The sequence below is a fragment of the Caretta caretta genome, chromosome 1 (assembly GCF_965140235.1).
Source record: "Caretta caretta isolate rCarCar2 chromosome 1, rCarCar1.hap1, whole genome shotgun sequence".
Classification (NCBI taxonomy): domain Eukaryota; kingdom Metazoa; phylum Chordata; order Testudines; family Cheloniidae; genus Caretta; species Caretta caretta.
The window spans coordinates 151,689,994-151,708,062 of record NC_134206.1 but is presented as its reverse complement, the minus strand read 5'-3'; the positions used below and the strand labels follow the sequence as shown (position 1 = coordinate 151,708,062).

General features: G+C 40.2%; 1 protein-coding gene across 2 annotated transcripts in view; it reads left to right on the top strand.

The window, feature by feature from the left end:
* CFAP47 (cilia and flagella associated protein 47) overlaps positions 1 to 18,069 on the top strand; it is a 651,611-nt gene that overhangs the window by 446,070 nt on the left and 187,472 nt on the right. For both annotated transcript variants that reach the window (XM_048863833.2, XM_075132125.1), the window contains one exon: positions 9,387 to 9,484. In XM_048863833.2, coding sequence (XP_048719790.2) covers positions 9,387 to 9,484 — 98 coding nt within the window. The remainder of the gene's footprint in view (positions 1 to 9,386; positions 9,485 to 18,069) is intronic.

Sequence of the window (18,069 nt, the reverse complement as noted above, 5' to 3'; positions counted from 1 at the left end):
TGTAGCACTTAGTGAAGATGCTACCTATGCTGACAGGAGAGCTTCTCCCATTGGCGTAGGGTACTCCATGTCCCTGAGAGGTGGTGGCTATGTTGACAGGAGAATCCCTCCCATCGACATAGCACTGTCTACACAAGGGGTTAGGTCGGTATAACTACATTGCTCAGGGACATGGATTTTCCACATTCCTGAGTGACCTAGTTATACAGACAGGTCCTAGTGTAGACCAAGCCCCAGTCTCCCACTAGCTGCAGGAGTGGATCCGTGAGATTACACTGACATGCTTTCCCTGTGATCAACAAACTGCTTTCAGACACTTCCAAAATGCATGGAAATGACTGCAGAATGGTTCTTTCTTACTGTAAATTACATCACTAAGTGAAATCATCTACCCCTCATCGATTGGAATGCATTTATTTTTATACATACATTTCCATCATCCACATTTTCTGAGTTAAGTTTGTCTTGCTCAGGAAATTTGCATTCTTTTTATGCATTCCTGGAAATAGCTTCTTTTATTCTGGACCAGTCACATCTACCGATGTAGGTTCTTATACAGATGCCCAGCACTACAGCATCTGAACAAAAAGTTGTTTAGCCCATGATGTTACTTTGTTCTCACTGAGGGTAATTTGATTCTGGTGTACTGTTTGTAAGGCTACCTTGGGTTTACCCACTGAATTTTATATTATGCTTTGTTTTAGTTGATAAATTTATAAAAATTCAGAAAATGAATAAATATAACATTAAATAAGAATAACTAAAATATGTTATCTTAATAACTGAAATAACACTTGTGTAAGTAGAGTTACACCATAAATATTCATTTTGTACTGAACAGCAGAGAGAGTACCTACCCTCTACAAAACTATGTATGGTGTCTCAAGATGGGCACTCAAAATTACCAATCACTTTTGGAAATCTTGGTCATTGTTTTTGGGTGATCAAAATCCCTTGGTCTAGATCATCAGCTTCTGTAAATCGCCATAACTTTACTGAAGTCTGTGGAGCTATGACAGATTACGGTAGCTGAGGATCTGGCCCCTTGAGTGTATCTCTTGAGACTTTTTAATAGGTAGTGAGTGTTGTAGTGGCTTCTTTAATGAGACCCTGATATCCATGTGTAAATTTAACTGGAATGGTGTTTAAATATAGTTGAAATTTTTATATTTATGACACCTTATAATGGAGGTGTACTAAACATTTTTTTCAAATTAATCTTTAGAAACTAAACACATTTTTTACTTCCTATAATGGCCTTGATTTTAAAGGTTGAGATAAATTCCTTCAATTTGAAGGACAACACGAATATACGTTCTTAGGATTTCATGCAACTTCCATTTCTTTTTCTGAGTTATAGCAGACAAGTTCAGAATCAAAGAAGAGTGCTTGTTAGTGTGGCAGTGTGTGCACACCCCATCTCCCTTTGGGGTTGCTGACACCACAGTTACAGTCTACCCAACTGTCTTGGGCCTCACCATGATGAGGTCCAAGGGTCAGAGTAAAAGCAGCAGCCCCTGGGTTCTGGGCTGCATTGCCTAATGGCCAGAGTCAATACAGCAGCCCTTAGATACAGGGCAGCGTGGCCTAGCAGCCAGAGTCAATATAGCAGCCTGCAGGTACAGGGCAGCGTGGCCTAGTAGTCAAGAGTCAATACAGTGGTCCTTGTGTGCAGGGCTGTGTGGCCTAGTGGACAGATCTGGGGGTTGCCACCAGAGGGGGTAGTGGCTGGAGTAGGGTGTCCACCGGGTCCCGACCCAGAGCCCTAACAGTGGCAGAGTGGTTCTCCACTGAGTCAGTGGGGAATCCAACTGCAACACGCTGACCTTACACAGGTGGGAGAAACTACTCCCTCCCTCCCTGGGTTACTTGCTACAAGGCAAGTCCAGCGAAGGGCAACAAAATGATTAGGGGTCATTTTGTTGATTAGGGGTCTAGAACACATGACTTATGAGGAGAGGCTGAGGGAGCTGGGATTGTTTAGCCTGCAGAAGAGAAGAATGAGGGGGGATTTGATAGCTGCTTTCAACTACCTGAAAGGGGGTTCCAAAGAGGATGGCTCTAGACTGTTCTCAATGGTAGCAGATGACAGAACGAGGAGTAATGGTCTCAAGTTGCAGTGGGGGAGGTTTAGATTGGATATTAGGAAAATCTTTTTCACTAGGAGGGTGGTGAAACACTGGAATGTGTTACCTAGGGAGGTGGTAGAATCTCCTTCCTTAGAGGTTTTTAAGGTCAGGCTTGACAAAGCCCTGGCTGGGATGATTTAACTGGGAATTGGTCCTGCTTCGAGCAGGGGGTTGGACTAGATGACCTTCTGGGGTCCCTTCCAACCCTGATATTCTATGATTCTATGATTCTAAGGCTTCCTGATGCTGCAGTCCACAGGGCATCTGGGTCTCCAGACTCCTTAGCGCAGGTGACTCCGATGGCAATAGGTCTCCAGTCTGGGTCTCGGGATCTCCGGCTCTCACAGGCAAGGGCTGTAACCGCTCCTGGGCTGGAGCCTCCACCAAACGTCCTTCCTCCTGGGTGGTCAGCCCAGACTGAGCTGGGCTGCTATCCTTTATACTAGCTCAGCAGTTGGAGCATGCCCAGCACAGTCTGAGGGGCAGAACTTTCTTCGCCCATAGTGTGGGATTAACCTTTTCCTGGCATGCGGGGGGTATGTCACAGTTAGTATTACAGACCTCTTGTGGAAATATAATATGAAACTTGCCAGGTGATTTCTGCCACACATGGGATGTGAGTTTGTTGTAGAAAAGCATACAGCTTTTTGTATTCTGAAAATAACCCTTAGCTTTACAGAAAGTAAGATCTCTTGAAGTGATGGAGTTACATTTGCCACTGTTGGTGAATAAATGAAGCTGAGCTGGCATGTGCACCAGTTGCCTTGAACACCTAATATTAATGTCAAATCCCTGACTCCATGAACAAGTGCCAAACCCTATTGATTATGAAGAATGAAAAGTTGTAACCGGGACAGAAAGAAGGTATGTAGGAGATTAAATACTAGCACTGATGCACACCTATGCTCAAAAGATGTGCATTCGTTTTCTTACCCTTTGCAGTCTCCCATCCAAGTATTGACCAAGCTTAATCTTGCTTATGTTATGAGATCTGACAAGATCATAGCCCTGTGGTTGTATGCAGGCAAGTTAGGGATTTTTTGAAGCCCCAGAGAGTGAGACAACAGAGAATGAGACTAAAATCAAACACAGGTTTATCTCATAATACTTCAAAGTACTATCACTAAGTCATGAGGAAAGATATCAAATATATTTAAAATGTCAAAAGTTTATAAATGAGCACACACACACAGATGTATGTCTGTATTATTGCAGAATGCTTTCTATTATGAACCCCTGTTTTGATTTGCTCATAGATGTCTGAAAATGTCACCTTTTGGACTGAAACTTTCCATGTCTGGGGAAAGGTGAATGTTTTGATAAGTTTTTTGTACTAAGGATGGTGAATAAAAAAATGTCTTTAGCAGTGGGGGGAACTGCTAACGCTATATATATCTATATCTATATATAGATATATATATATGAAAGAAATATATGTAAAAACACCTACATCACAAAACCAGACAAACTGTAAAACTTAGTGTGTAAGTAGTTCTTGCTGAGTTGTCATAGTATTTGCAAAGTGTATTTAAAAATTATAGAAGTCAAAAAGGGTATGAACATGTACAAATTCACAGTAAAAAAAAATCACTACTTCTTAGAGTGTATAGTTCTAGAAAGATGGACTGCAGAGATTTAGAATTGAGCACTTCTAAAAACTCTTTTCTTCCCATGCTATTCCTTTCTACCTGGCCACTGCACCTTATTCTTTCTGAGGCTGAATATATTGCCCATATTGTTCAAAAGAACATGGTTATCCCAGGACAGGGAATCTGCTTGACAGGAAAGGAAAAGTGTCTGATGTGTCATACAAATCACATAGTTGGTTGTTCTCAGTTAGGATTGGTATGTGACACAGTTTCGTGATAGACAGAATATAGAATTTGAGTTACATTTGAATAAACACTTTTCTTCAAAAAAATCATGAACATAAAAGTTACAACATATTTTTTATTGATTTCATCCTAGTCATAGGTGGTATTAGATGAACGGAAAGAGGCGGTGAATTTAATCTTCACTCAATTTTACTGCTTATGGAGGGGTAAGGATAGAAGTTGTTTGATTCACGCTTCATTTTTCGTGTCCTCCAACCATTGAATTCAAATGATAGTTGCACACCCAACCTTAATTTTGGAATTTCCTGACTTTTGAGTACTTAACCATGAAATTTAATGTTCAATTAATGTATTTTTTCTATGGAATGAAATCATTAAGTGTAGATATTTCTGTTACCAATAAAAAAAACTAAAACAAAAAAACAAAACAAAAACAAAGAAAGAAAAACTTAGAATTCAAGGCAAGTGCTAACCAAAGCTAAACCTGTGTTCTGTAGAAAATTAGAAAAGATGAGGTCTAGTGACACGAAAATCATCTTTTCAGCATCCAGTTGCTGCTCCTTAAATTGTAAGTGACAGTTTAGTAACTCCTGCAATTCATTTTTCTTAGGATGCAGTTATATATCTATAATATCATTATTTTGTAATTATGTGACTATGTAATTATGTATTTACAATTATGTTTAAAATTTTACAAATGGCTGTGCAGAAGACACAGAAAATCTTAAGAAGTTATTCTTGCAGGAAAAGGCTACTCAACTTTGTTCTTCCTGAGTACAGGCCAGCCTGCAAAAAACACAACAAAAAATACCTTTTTAACAGGAAGTTACTGAATTGCTCATGTGAAATGTAGTTAAAACTCTCCACTTCCCACACAGTGTAATTTGCCATGCTGGGTCTTGTGCTTTCACACCCACCCAGCTGGAGTGTGTAGTGCCAGTGTAGGCACTGGGAGTTAGTACATTCATAGGGCTGTTATATCTACATTTTATAGACTCCATTCAGTGGGAAAGATGGGTTGGGGGCACTAATGTAGATGGTTTGCAACACACGGGTGAGAGAATGAAGAAGGCAGAAAATAGTGGAGGTGAACTTTTGGCTTTGTGAATGGTGTAAAGCTAAAGGTCTGAATTTTTTGGTGCATTGTCCACTTTCCAATGGGGGACAGATCTGTATGAATGGGATGTCCCACATTTCATAGACAGGGAGACTAATCTTTGTTGGAGACTTGTTGGAGCAGCCAGGATGGCATTAAACTAATAATGTAAAGGTGGGGTGATAAGGAGGTAATTGCATTACAAACTCAAATTCATTGTGTCACCGACAAATTGGACAGATGGGACAAATAAAGTGAAGAGAAGAAAATTTTCAGTTGCTTAAATATCAGTGCTGGGAATCTGGGTAACAAGCAAGAGGAAGTGGATATTCTCACTGATGAGAAGAAGTTTAGTGTTAAGCCCTTGGCATAAACAGTATGAACCAAAGGCTGTGAACCATAGTAGGCCTGGCCTTGGCAAAATAACCAAATACTAGGTATTAGCTAACCAAGTAAGCACATTCATGACCTGAGAGGATGGTTCTAGAACACCCAGAGTTATCAAGTAACTACGTCCACAAATTCCCAAGAGATGGTACAAGAGCACACTGACCACTTGTAAGATAGGAATGGGATGACCGGATAATGGATGAGGATGTTTTGTTCAAACTAGTAGGTACAAGGGTAGTAACTAGCAACATATGGAATGTAATATGTAACTTGTTTCTATCAATGTATAAAAGGAGAAGTCATAGGAGGGGCATCTTTATGCTAGCCTAGGGGATAACTTAATGTTTTGCTGATTGAGCTGGTACCATTGTTGTGAGCATACATGTATTAGTGTACCTGTAATGATTGAGCTGTGGTGCTAGTACCATGCTTCATCAACAATAAACCTTCACCACTGAACCAAGCCTATGGTTTTCTTTGTGAACAGCATCGAGGTCTGGGGAATCAACACACTACACTCTCTTCTAATGCGCCTAACACCAGAGCTCCAAGAACAGAAGCACTAGCAACAGACAGCAGTAATCACACCACAATCATGTCAGGGTCACCAGTGTTGTGAAATGCAGATAATTGATAAGGGAAGCTAAAGACAGCATGGAAAAAATCTGTGGCTTCAGGCCTAAGAAAAATAAGAAGGATCTTAAATATATTAGGACCTAAAGAATTCCTAGCAATGGTATGAGACCATTCCTACGTGGAGGTGATAAAATTGTTAATAATAAAGCAGAAAAGCCACAATTGTTCACTCAATGTTTTTGTTATGCATTTGGAAAGAAGAAGGATGCTTAAATACTTTGCAGTACATTAGTAACCAAAGAGGGTATTAAATCTAATCTACTAGGCAACATTTTTAAATCAGCAGGCTAAGGTAACTTGCACCAAAGAGTCCTAAAGCATTTGGCTGAGAAGATTTCTGTCCCACTGATGTTAATTTGTAATATATATTGTAATACCAGGGAAATTCCAGAAGACTGGAAAAGTGTTAATGTTATACAAATATTCAGAAAGGCAGGTGGGATGACCTGGGTAAATATAGGCCAGTTAGCCAATCCCAGGCAAAATAATGGAAAAGCTAAACAGGATTCAACTGTAAAGGATAGAAAAATAATTAATGACAGCAAGAGTTTATGAAAAAATAGGTCTTGTCAAACCTTATTTTATTCGTTGAGATGACAAGTTTGGTTGGTAAAAGTAACTACATACATTTAATATATTTACACTTTTAGGAGGTGTTTGACTGTTATTCTGATTTTTAAAAAATATCCCTATGCAGTATTAATAGAGCACATGTTAAATTTATGAAGAACTTGCTAACTGAAATATCTCAAAAAGTAGTCAGAGGGGAATCATAATAGAATAGGGACGTTTCTAATGGAGTTCCACAGGGATCAGTTCTAGACCCAGCATCATTCCACATTTTCTCAGTAATCTCAGCATAAATATAAAGTCACTGCTGATTAAATTTGTGATTGACATGAAGATAGATGGAGTCCCTATCCCAAATTAATCATGTGTGGTGTTTAGATGCTGCTTGTAATTATTAGAACTGGGAGCGCTGGCTGGGTTGGGAGTCTGAAAGGACAGGAAACAGGAAGGTGGGGGGGAGTTGAGAAGGCAGAGTGAGAGGTACCGAGGGTGCAGCAGCAGCTTGGTAAAGAGGTTTCCACTTTAAAAATAAAGTCCTGTTGAAGTTTGTTAGTACCTTGCCTGGTTGCTACAACATCATGAGAACAAGGAGACATACAGAGCTATCTGGATTGCTTGGAAGCTGGGTCCCTTCAAACAAAACATGTATTAGTACATCCAAATGCAAACTTATATATCAAGGAACAAGACATACCTACAGAATGGGGAACAGTATTGTAGAAAGCAATGACTCTGAAAAGGATCTAGGGGTTGGAGTGGACAGGCAACTCAACATGAGCTCCTACTGCAATGCTCTGGCAAAAAAGGCTAATGTGATCGTCTGATGTATATACAGAGGAGTAGTGAGTAGGATTAGGACATTGATTTTGCCTACGCATATAGCATTGGTGAGACTGATACTGGATTGCTGCATACTGTTCTGGTATCAACATTTTAAAAAGGCTATCAAAAACTTGGAGAGTGCAGGAAAAGGCCATGAAAATGATGCAAGTGCTGAAGAAAATGCCTGATAGTGAGAGATTTAAAGAGCTCAATATGTTTCATTTATAAAAAAGAAGATTGGGTGATGACTTAATTACAGTGTATAAGTACCTTCACAGGATGAAAATACCAGTTATTAGAGAGCACTTTAAGCTCGCAGAGAAAGGCATAACAAGATCCAATGTCTGGAATCTGAAGGAAGAGATATTTCTATTTAGAAATGAGGCACAAATTGTTAACAGTCAATGTGATTAACCATTGGGACAAATTACCAAGATAAGTGGTGGATTTTCCATCTCTTGATGGCTTCAGATTGAGACTGGATGCCTTTCTAGAAGATATCCTATAGACAAACACAAGTTAATGAGCTCAATATAGGGATGATTAGGTGAAATTTAATGGCCTGAGATATACAGATCAGGTTAGCTTATCTATGGGTCACTTCTGGCCTTAAACTCCATGCATTTATAAAAAAACATCTTCAGTGGGGAGTGTGGGCCTTTCTACTGCCAGTCACTTCAGATGCAGAGTTGGGGCAGTGCTTGACCTTGCTTGCAATAGTTAATGGAAGGATCCACTCTCCTGTTGCTGGCCCTAGCAGCATAGTACACTCCAAGCAGGATTTAACAAATCACTTGTCCACTTAACAGTGGTGAGCATCAAGCTTTCCTTGTAAATGTGTTATCCTTTTAACCCATCAATTTCTGCAGAATTTGTTCCTATTTTTAAATCAAGTTTCTAATATTTATAGTTGCTAAGTGATCTCTAATATGTGAACCAAGAGATAATCAATAGTTTTTTTCCCGCTCCTGATTGTGCAGGAAGACAGCTTCCAAGACTCTGGTACTGTTTGTTTCTCTTCTAGATAGCAGCAGAATGCCTAATTCTCTCTCTTTGCTCCCTTCTGGACCATGTAGGTGGAGAGATACAAAAGATTTAGATGTGATATAAACCATCATATTTCAGAAAATAGGCCAAACTCTATTTAACGGGGTTTTGGAAAAATATTTTCCTATGGCCATTTTATTCCATAACTGCCTACTGCAAAGTTCCGTGCATCTTTCTCTGCAAAACGTGGTACTGGCCAATGTCAGAGAAAGAAAACTGTCTAGATGATTGGTCTGACCCAATATGGCAATTCCTATAGTGGAATGTTTTGATGCATACATTTGACAGGTGCTAATGTCTCTGATTTAAACATTGTCACAACACTTAAAACTAAGGTCACCTTGTTTGAAAACTTGAGGCAAAATCTGATGCAACTGTTTAACAAAATATGCTGTGTAGACTTTGCAAGGGAGGACTGTCCCTGCTAAGGTAAAAATTTTATTCTAGGTGGTTTTTGTTCTTTAATACTTTTGTTTAATACAGTAGAACAGCCTTTTAATGCAAAGATTATTCTAATTATTATTGGATTGTGTTTAAGCAATGCACATAGTCTGACACTTTTTAGCCTTTTTCTGCATAAGTTAATTTTTAAAAGTGATATTTCAGTTCAGATTACATCTGTTAATCATATTACCAAATTGAATCAAGATACAGTAACAAGGAATGCAATGGATTGGCAATACTTATACTGGTTTGTGATTTTCTTGGAATGATGCCTCAGTTTAATTACATATATTAATATGTGAAATCCTGGCCACACTTAATTCAAAACTTCCATTGAGTTGAATGGGGCTAAGATTTCACACATTGTCTCCAGAACAGATGTCTAAAAAACACTCTTTTCTATTTTGTTTGACGCAGGAGGAAATGCTTCATGTTGCAAAGTGTGGTTTTCCTTGGAGATTAATAGTGTACCTTGTGCACCTGAAAGAACCCTGGATGTGAAGTGTGCAGCTCTGGTAAGATAGTTTTCAAGGTTTAGTTTTGTGGCATTGCATTAACAATATATATAACTTCTACTGTATGGAATATTGTACAAATTTATAAAGAGACCACACAAGTTCACCTTTTGGGCTAAAAATACCCAATATTCTGGGGCTTCATTTAAATTCAGTAATGTAAACTAAAAATAAGCCCTCGTTTGCTAACTTTAAACATTTATTTATAACCATTCATTAACTACCATCTTTCACACTCTCTCTCATGTGGTTTTTATTCTGCTGTAATCTGTTTCCCACACTGGCACTCAGATAGAGCTGGATTCAATACAAAACTTCAACCAGCTTTTGTACTAGAGCTATGCAGAACAGGACAAATCTATTTTCAGTGCCTTCCACCCTTGCAGAATGCACATTATTAGTAAGCTTAGGCTTTCATGAATTTTTTTTAAATTGCTTAATCAATTTTTGGATTATTAGGTAAATATTTCCTTTAACCATCAAAAACATAATATGTTATTAATCAGCTTGGAATAATTATTACACTGTTTCATTGAATAAAATGGCTTGTATTTTATAAACCATTTAAATATGTAAAGCTTGAATAGTTCATTATTTAGCATTTCTGATATAATGATACTGAGATTAGCCTGCATAGATTTATTTTTGTCTGCATTTTTTGCCTTTGAATTAAATATTTTAGTGATGTGCTTTTGTTTTTCCGTGGCTAATGTTTTTCTCAACTTCTTTAGAAGAATATTCATTTTATCATCTAGAAGAGCTACTTTCTGTATGGTTTGTAAGCAAATGAGAAAAACTGGCTTTTGTAATGGATGCTGATGAGTTCTATGAATAGAATAACAGTTGCACTGCTTTGCTGCAGGAAGCTTTCCCTAGAAAAATATAGAACTGATACCGTGGTTTGGCTTCATACAATTAGAATTCAGGTCCCCCCTCCCTCCCAGCCATACTCCCTTCTCCTGACTTGTTTGTTAAATAATTAGTATTTAGTAATTTCATTTCTGGGTATATGGTGACGTGCATCATGAGTTCAGCACTTTAAAAATAAGCAAAAAGAACAGTTTCATATCATTGCCTAAGACAGTCTTGAATGCATCGTGATTATAGGCAATGCAGAGATACACAAAATAGCCTGAAAAATGAAATGAATATTGGATGAGACTAGAAACTGTACTATTGCTGGGTGGAGTTAGCGATACAGACTGTGTAGGTCTGTGCAGGTTGCAATTTAAAACAAGAGTTTTATAGTGACAATGAAGTCAACCATTTGCTTTAATGAAGGAGTTGAAAAATAGGGCTACATGTGTCTTGCCTATGTATATTTTGCAAAATATTTAAAATGGCTTTAATCATTTATCACTTTTAGTGTTTGTCATTCTCCCTCTGAAACACTCCATTATCAATGTGAACTTGTATATTGTTCAGTGGCAGAAAATGATTTTCACAAAATCTTGGAGAAGAGGGAGGAGGGTTGTACTAAGGGTTGCTAGTGACTGAGTTGTGACGTCTGAGCCTCTCACCTTTTTAAATTCAGACCTGTTTATTTAAAATGTTTACAGACCTTTCAGGCAGATTTAAGATTTTGGATCAAATCATGTGAGATTTGCAGTTTCACACTGTTGATACAGTAAAACGGACATCTTTTGGCTGAATGTCACTTTCAGATTTAAGATTCATCTGAACCCAAAATTCCAAGTGTAACTCAAGGTTTGTGTAGCCATATGGATCAAAACCAGTGAATCCCTGCAAAGTGAAGCCAGTGAGTTTCATACAGTTCTAAAGTGTTGTTCTTTTTCAGTTCTATTGGCTTGTCACTGCTGACAATAGTAAAATCCTAGTTTTGTCAATAAACCAGGGGTAACTTGGTTAACTTAATGGAAGCAGACAAACTCAATAACAACCTGCCATTTTTACAGTTATTTTTCCAACCATAATCCCACTTCAGTGGGTTTAGTCATTCTTTATTTAAATAGGATGCTTAACAGATATTCTGCAGCTGGGAGAAAAAGTTATTGTTTTAATATGCAAAACTTTGCACTCCGTTGGCAGCTAGGAAAAAAAACTGTTTAGGGAGAAGTGGGGAAAAAATCCATTTTCTTTTGATGTGATTTCCATGTGCATTTCTTATGAAGTTTTGAAAATGTTCTGTTAAAATATTAAAAGCCAGTGAGCTGCTATAAGGGAAAAAAGAAAACTTTGACTATGTTGAGGGAGTTTAAAAGCTACACGATACATTTAACAATGCAGCAGCAGGATAATAGTTCTAAATAAAAGAAGCTGCCTTTCTCTTAATTCTTCATTATTTTGTAAAAACAATACAAACTTGCAACCAGCAGCTTCACTATAGAATAAGAGGAGAGGCTGTCTTTCAGCCGAAGTTGTCCAACTGCAGAAAATAAATCTGGCTTCCACTCTGTACTAAATGTAGTTTTTATTAAAAAAAAAACAAAAAAACAAACAAACAAAAAAACACCCTGCTGCCAAATCCTGAGGTTGCTACTTAGTATTTTTTCAGTAAAATTCTCCTTTACTTAAGTGGGAGTTTTCCTGAATAAGGATTCAGTAAAACCTAAATAAACACCTCAGAATTTGGCTCAAAGTCAATGAAAGAAATTGTGAAGTGAAAGCTTGCTCTCTTTGTATCCTAACATTTACATACAGTGCCCTCCCCTTAATTCATCCTAGTCCATCCCCACTACTTAAGTAGAAATAAGTAGGGTGACCATATTTCCCTATGCTGAATATGGGACACCTGGTAAAATTACTCGTATTCAAGAGGGTTCAACAGCAATCAATTAGAACTATGCAGTACAAATGTTCAAACTAACATCAAGTTGACTGAGCCCCTGTTAAAAAGAAACACTGCATAATTCGATTCTTTTTTATTTACTTTCTTATCTTTAAGGCTTTAAAGGGGAGAGGTCACACACACACACAAACCCCCATATACCTCTCTTACACATGGGGGGTGACTGACTGACCCAACCCTTCCTGCTTGGCGCTCTCCACCCTCTATTCCTGGCTGGGCCCCTGGGACAGACCTGCCTCTCCCGGTACCTGGCGCCATGTCTTCCTGAGGCAACATGTGATCGGCGGGGGTATGCAGGTCACATGTTCTCCCTCCCCAGATTTCTGCCAGGGTTCACACCAGAATGCGGCCAGCAGCAGCCTTTCGGTACTGTGCGGGAGGGAAGAGACAGGAGCTGCTTCCGGTCGCAGAGGAGGGGGAGCAGGGATGACCTGACCCATGTCTTTGCAGAGCTCATCTCTTCACCCCTTCCTCCCCCAATCCCTGCTCCCCTGTGGCTGGGAGCAGCTTGTTCCTTCCTGCCTGCACAGTGTTGAAAGGCAGCTAACACTTCCATAACCCAGGCGCCTCCTGTCTCCTAGTTACAGCACAAGCAGGAAGGGGATAAGCCCTAAGGATGTGTTGTGCACCAGATCCCAGGGAACCTGACTTCAGAGGCTTCAGCACACTGAGCCAGAGAGGTGGCTCAGCAGGGGAAGGAAGAACCCCCTCGCTCCCTGGGGGCAGGGGTGTGTCTGAAGAGGGTGCTAAGTCTCCGCCCCAGGGGGCTGCTCTGGAGCCCACTTTCCTCCCACCCCCACACCACTCCAGAGCTTAGCTGAGGGGTGAAGAGGCTTTCCCATACCAGTGCTATGCGGGGCTTTGGCGCATGCAGGGCTCAGCTCGTCCTGGCCAGTGCCCTGGGCCCGGAGGGTCTTGGACTTTTCTGGGATGCCAGCCCAGCTGGGAAGGAAGGAGCCTGCTGGCGAGCTGAGCACTCTGACTGAGGACTGGTTCTCCACACAGCGCAAGGAGGGGGACTCGCCCCACTGGAGGGGCTATGAAGGAGCAGCATATTAAAAAGAAGGGGCAAAACAGGGAGAGGACAGCTAGAAGGGATGCATGTAAAGGGCCAATGGGTGGGCAGCAGAGGCGACACAATCTGGCACCTGCCCGCACTCACCAGCCACCGCCAGTGCTAGCTCACAGCCAGTGCCAGCTGGAAACAGTAGGGGGAATGGGGCCCTGCTAGCCGGGAGTCAGCACACAGCAGGTACTGTGCTAATGAACCAGCAGGGGGAGCGGCTGGCCCCACACACCGTAGCTTTGTTCCGCCACCAGACTTGCACACCCACCCCCGTCTTCGGACACTGGATAACCCCCGACTCACCGCTGGTGGGTGTGCAGCTGCCGGTACTGATGTGGGGGAGACAGAAAATATGGAACAATTTGCTATTTTTAAAGAAAAAGTCGGGACACCAACAGGAGGGCTTAAATAGGGGACTGTCCCTTTAAAAATGGAATGTCTGGTCACTCTAGAAATAAGTGGCTGATGTTATCTATATGACAACCATAAGACCTCAGCTTACATAGTATACGGAATTACTTACAAGGTAAATAACTGTCTGATTAATACAACATTTACCTGTAATCATCTTTCATTATTACCAACAAAAAATCAAGTCCAATTTTTGTGGGAGGTATAGTATGCTACTCCTCTCTAGCATCCCTTTAGGGAGAAGGGTGGGCAATGCTTCCTGTTTGAGTGCAGAGCACAGCCCTTAGTGCTGCTCAAGGTGTCGCCTGTTAGGGCAGGTGGGCAGGCAGAGAATTAAAGCAGTCCAAACAAAGTCAGTATGCTCCTTCAGCCTTCAGGAACCCAAAGAGAGGAAAAAGAAAATGGAAATGTACTGATCTTTCTCCATTCTGAGAGGGCCTGGGCAGCCAAAGCTCTCAAGTCTTTTCCCTGTGTCATAAATATAAAGGGAAGGGTAAACCCCTTTAAAATCCCTCCTGGCCAGAGGAAAAATCCTCTCACCTGTAAAGGGTTAAGAAGCTAAAGGTAACCTCGCTGGCACCTGACCAAAATGACCAATGAGGAGACAAGATACTTTCAAAAGCAGGGAGGAGGGAGAGAAACAAAGGGTCTGTGTGTCTGTCTATATGCTGGTTTTCTGCCGGGGATAGACCAGGAATGGAGTCTTAGAACTTTTAGTAAGTAATCTAGCTAGGTATGTGTTAGATTATGATTTCTTTAAATGGCTGAGAAAAGAACTGTGCTGAATAGAATGACTATTTCTGTCTGTGTGTCTTTTTTGTAACTTAAGGTTTTGCCTAGAGGGATTCTCTATGTTTTGAATCTAATTACCCTGTAAGGTATCTACCATCCTGATTTTACAGAGGTGATTCCTTTCCTTCTATTTACTTCTATTTCTATTAAAAGTCTTCTTGTAAGAAAACTGAATGCTTTTTCATTGTTCTCAGATCCAAGAGTTTGGGTCAGTGGTCACCTATGCAAATTGGTGAGGATTTTTACCAAACCTTCCCCAGGAAGTGGGGTGCAAGGGTTGGGAGGATTTTGGGGGGAAAGACGTGTCCAAACTATGTTTCCCAGTAAACCCAGTTAGAGTTTGGTGGTGGCAGTGGATATTCCAAGGACAAAGGATTAAATTAATTTGTACCTTGGGGAAGTTTTAACCTAAGCTGGTAAAAGTAAGCTTAGGAGGTTTTCATGCAGGTCCCCACATCTGTACCCTAGAGTTCAGAGTGACACCCTGGATGACAGCCAGAGGCTGGGGAGTCCTTCAGAGTGCTGCCCTGCACTGAGAGAGACCCTCCCTTTTAAAGATCTGCCCATCTTCAGGCTTGACAAGCCTCACAGGTGCACCAGGTTGAGGCTTATTGTGCCCAGAGGATCTCTTTAACCTCTTCCAGACTGGGGTTAGAATCTGCCCCACCACAGAGGGAACTGTCTGACAATAAATAGTTAGGAACAATTTTTTAAATACTAGATATGATATATGTGTTGTTAAGACACATTTTATATGGAAAAAGTTAATTACCTATTTCAAGAAATTATTCTCATAATTTTCCCAAGTAATAATTTTAGACCAGTGCAGTATATTTAATATCATGAAAATTTGCAAAAATTACAAAATCCAAATTAGTATGTATGGTAATTGCTTAATAGATATTTTTCACTACTAAATACACATATGTATATGCATTTCTTAAAGGCTTATTTAAAGCTACTTTATAAATTGTTTTACCAGTTGAAAATAAGTACTAGAAAATAAAACCATTGGTAGTATCTGAAATCAACTGAGAACATATGTTACAGAAACAGAAACCTGACATCTTCAGTAGCCAGTGACATGTATTATGCAGTCTAGTTGTAGCCATGTTGGTCCCATGACATTAGAGAAGCAAGGCCGGTGAGGTAATATCTTTTATTGAACTGACTCCTGTTGGTGAGAGAGACAAGCTTTTGAGCCACACAGAGTTCTTCAGGTCTGGGACAGGTATTTCGAGCACCACAGCAAAATGCTAGGTCAGGTCATAATGCAAGGACCTGGCATTTTGCTGGGGTGCTGCAAGTACTTTTCCCAGACCTGAAGAAGAGCTCTGTGTGGCTTCAAAAGTGTGTCTCTCTCACTAAGTTGGTCCAATAAAAGATGCTACCTCACTCACCTTGTCTCCCCAGTGACTTGTATTGTCAGACATCACAAGAACAGACAAAGAACATGACAGATAATGTATAGTGGTGGATGAACTTTCAATGAATGACTTAGCCACACGTATAATATGTAGAAATCTAGTAGCATCATATTTCCATCACTTGGTGAAGTCTCAGGTATGTTGAAGTATAGTGCCACTGTTTTGTAGGTAATAGCATTTAAGGTTGATTTTAAATGTTTTCTCAGTAGCTCCACATCCCTGAAGTTTCCAAGTAGGTATTCTTTGAGGGATTGGATCAGAGTATCTTTCCTCAATATTTATTTTGTCTTCTTCAATGTAGGTTTTATTTTGTTCAGGTATTCCTCAGTTAACCTAGAATATGTGTGGCAGGTGGTTTCAGAATTGTCCTGGTGAGATTCTCAGTTGGATGGGGGATATCATGATGCAGGATTTGGTACAAAAGCCACACCATAGTCTTCCTATAGAGGATAATACTTCATTCAAAGGACTGACAACAGTTCACATGACAACTACTCTTCTGAGCTCTCATCATCAGCTAATACCTCAAAGGGTTTAAAATTTTGCATGGGCTCTGCCTCATCTTTTGCTTCCTGTGAGCACAAAAGAATCAGAGACATTTGTTTTCCTTCAGGATTTACAGCACATAAGCTAGGATTTTCACAGTAGCCTTGGGGAATTAGGCACCCAGTCCCATTAAATTTCAGTGTGATTTAGAGACCTAACTCCTGTAGGCTTCTTTGAAAATCCCAATCATAGTAAGTATATGTGGAGTTCAACCTGGTTAAGATACCGTGATTGTAATAGTATAGTTAATCTTATCTATCACCATCTCTCAAAGCATTCATACCTCTATATTTATCCAAAAGTGTTTTGGAGATGTTGATCAAGTAACCATGGATAGATTGAGTAGCTTTTGATGTTTGGGTTTTTTAACGCTGTAGCAGATCAGTCAGATCCTTAGCTGCTTTGCCATCACAGTGCACTAAACCACCACCCCGACCAACAGATTTAGTGCTACAGTCTACAGACCCACAGCAGCCATGCCCCAGGCCCCTTATTGGCTGGGTAGACAACATTCTCATTGAGTACCAGCACTATATAAAGACCCCAACAGGAAGACGAAACTGTCTGAGCAACAGACCATTGCCTTGCCATGCCGCCTCGCCCAACCCTACTTTGCCGCCCCGATGCTTCGCCCAGCCCTGCCTTGCCATCTTACCCAACCTAGCCTCCTAACCTGCTGACCTAGTCCCTGGGTTTGGATCTTCCAGTTACTGATCCCTGAAAGAACTCCAACTATTGCTCCAGCCTGCCTCTTATACTGATTGACATCCCAGGTACCTGACCATCTGTTCACACTTGACTACTGCTCTAGCTTACCTTTTAGCTCACGTTGGCCACCAGGCATTACGCACTTCTTATTCTGAATCTATTTTTCTCAAGATTGAGCTTTGAAATATAGGTATCAAAAGCATTGTTCTACTAGCATTGTTCTACTTTTCCTGTTCCTTAACAGATGTCATAAAAAAGTCAAAATGGCGATGAAATAATTGAGCAGTCTTCGGACGATTAGAAATTTAATTTAATTAAAAATTCCCATATGACATTCAAAAAATTAGTTTTCTGTCTGACATTTAAAAATGTTAGGTGACTTATTAACAAGAGTTGGTAAATCCCATTAACTTTTCAAAGTGATTCACAGCACAACAGACTCCTATATCAAAAACTATGATATAGCATGTCTCCTTGAGGCTAATGCCTGGCCAGACCAACCCATTTCCCTGACCCAATCTAGGAAGTGCATTAAGGAACCTTCATTGTTTTTTGTTCCCCTTTCAGAAATGAAACAAGATTTCTCATTCATACCATGAAATACTATAATTCCTATTACAAATTGTGGAAATGTATATTGAATTGCTAGACAATGTGTAATTTGTGATTGTAAAAGCTACGGTTAAGAGAGGAGATTGCCCCTTTCCATTTTATCAGGGAAGGCATGGGGTGTTTGATCAGTCTGGCAGAGGAATGGCTACTCCTTGGGTCCTGGTTGAAGATGAGGTTGTGTATTCTGGCACCAGGGCTGCCCACTACCTTTCCT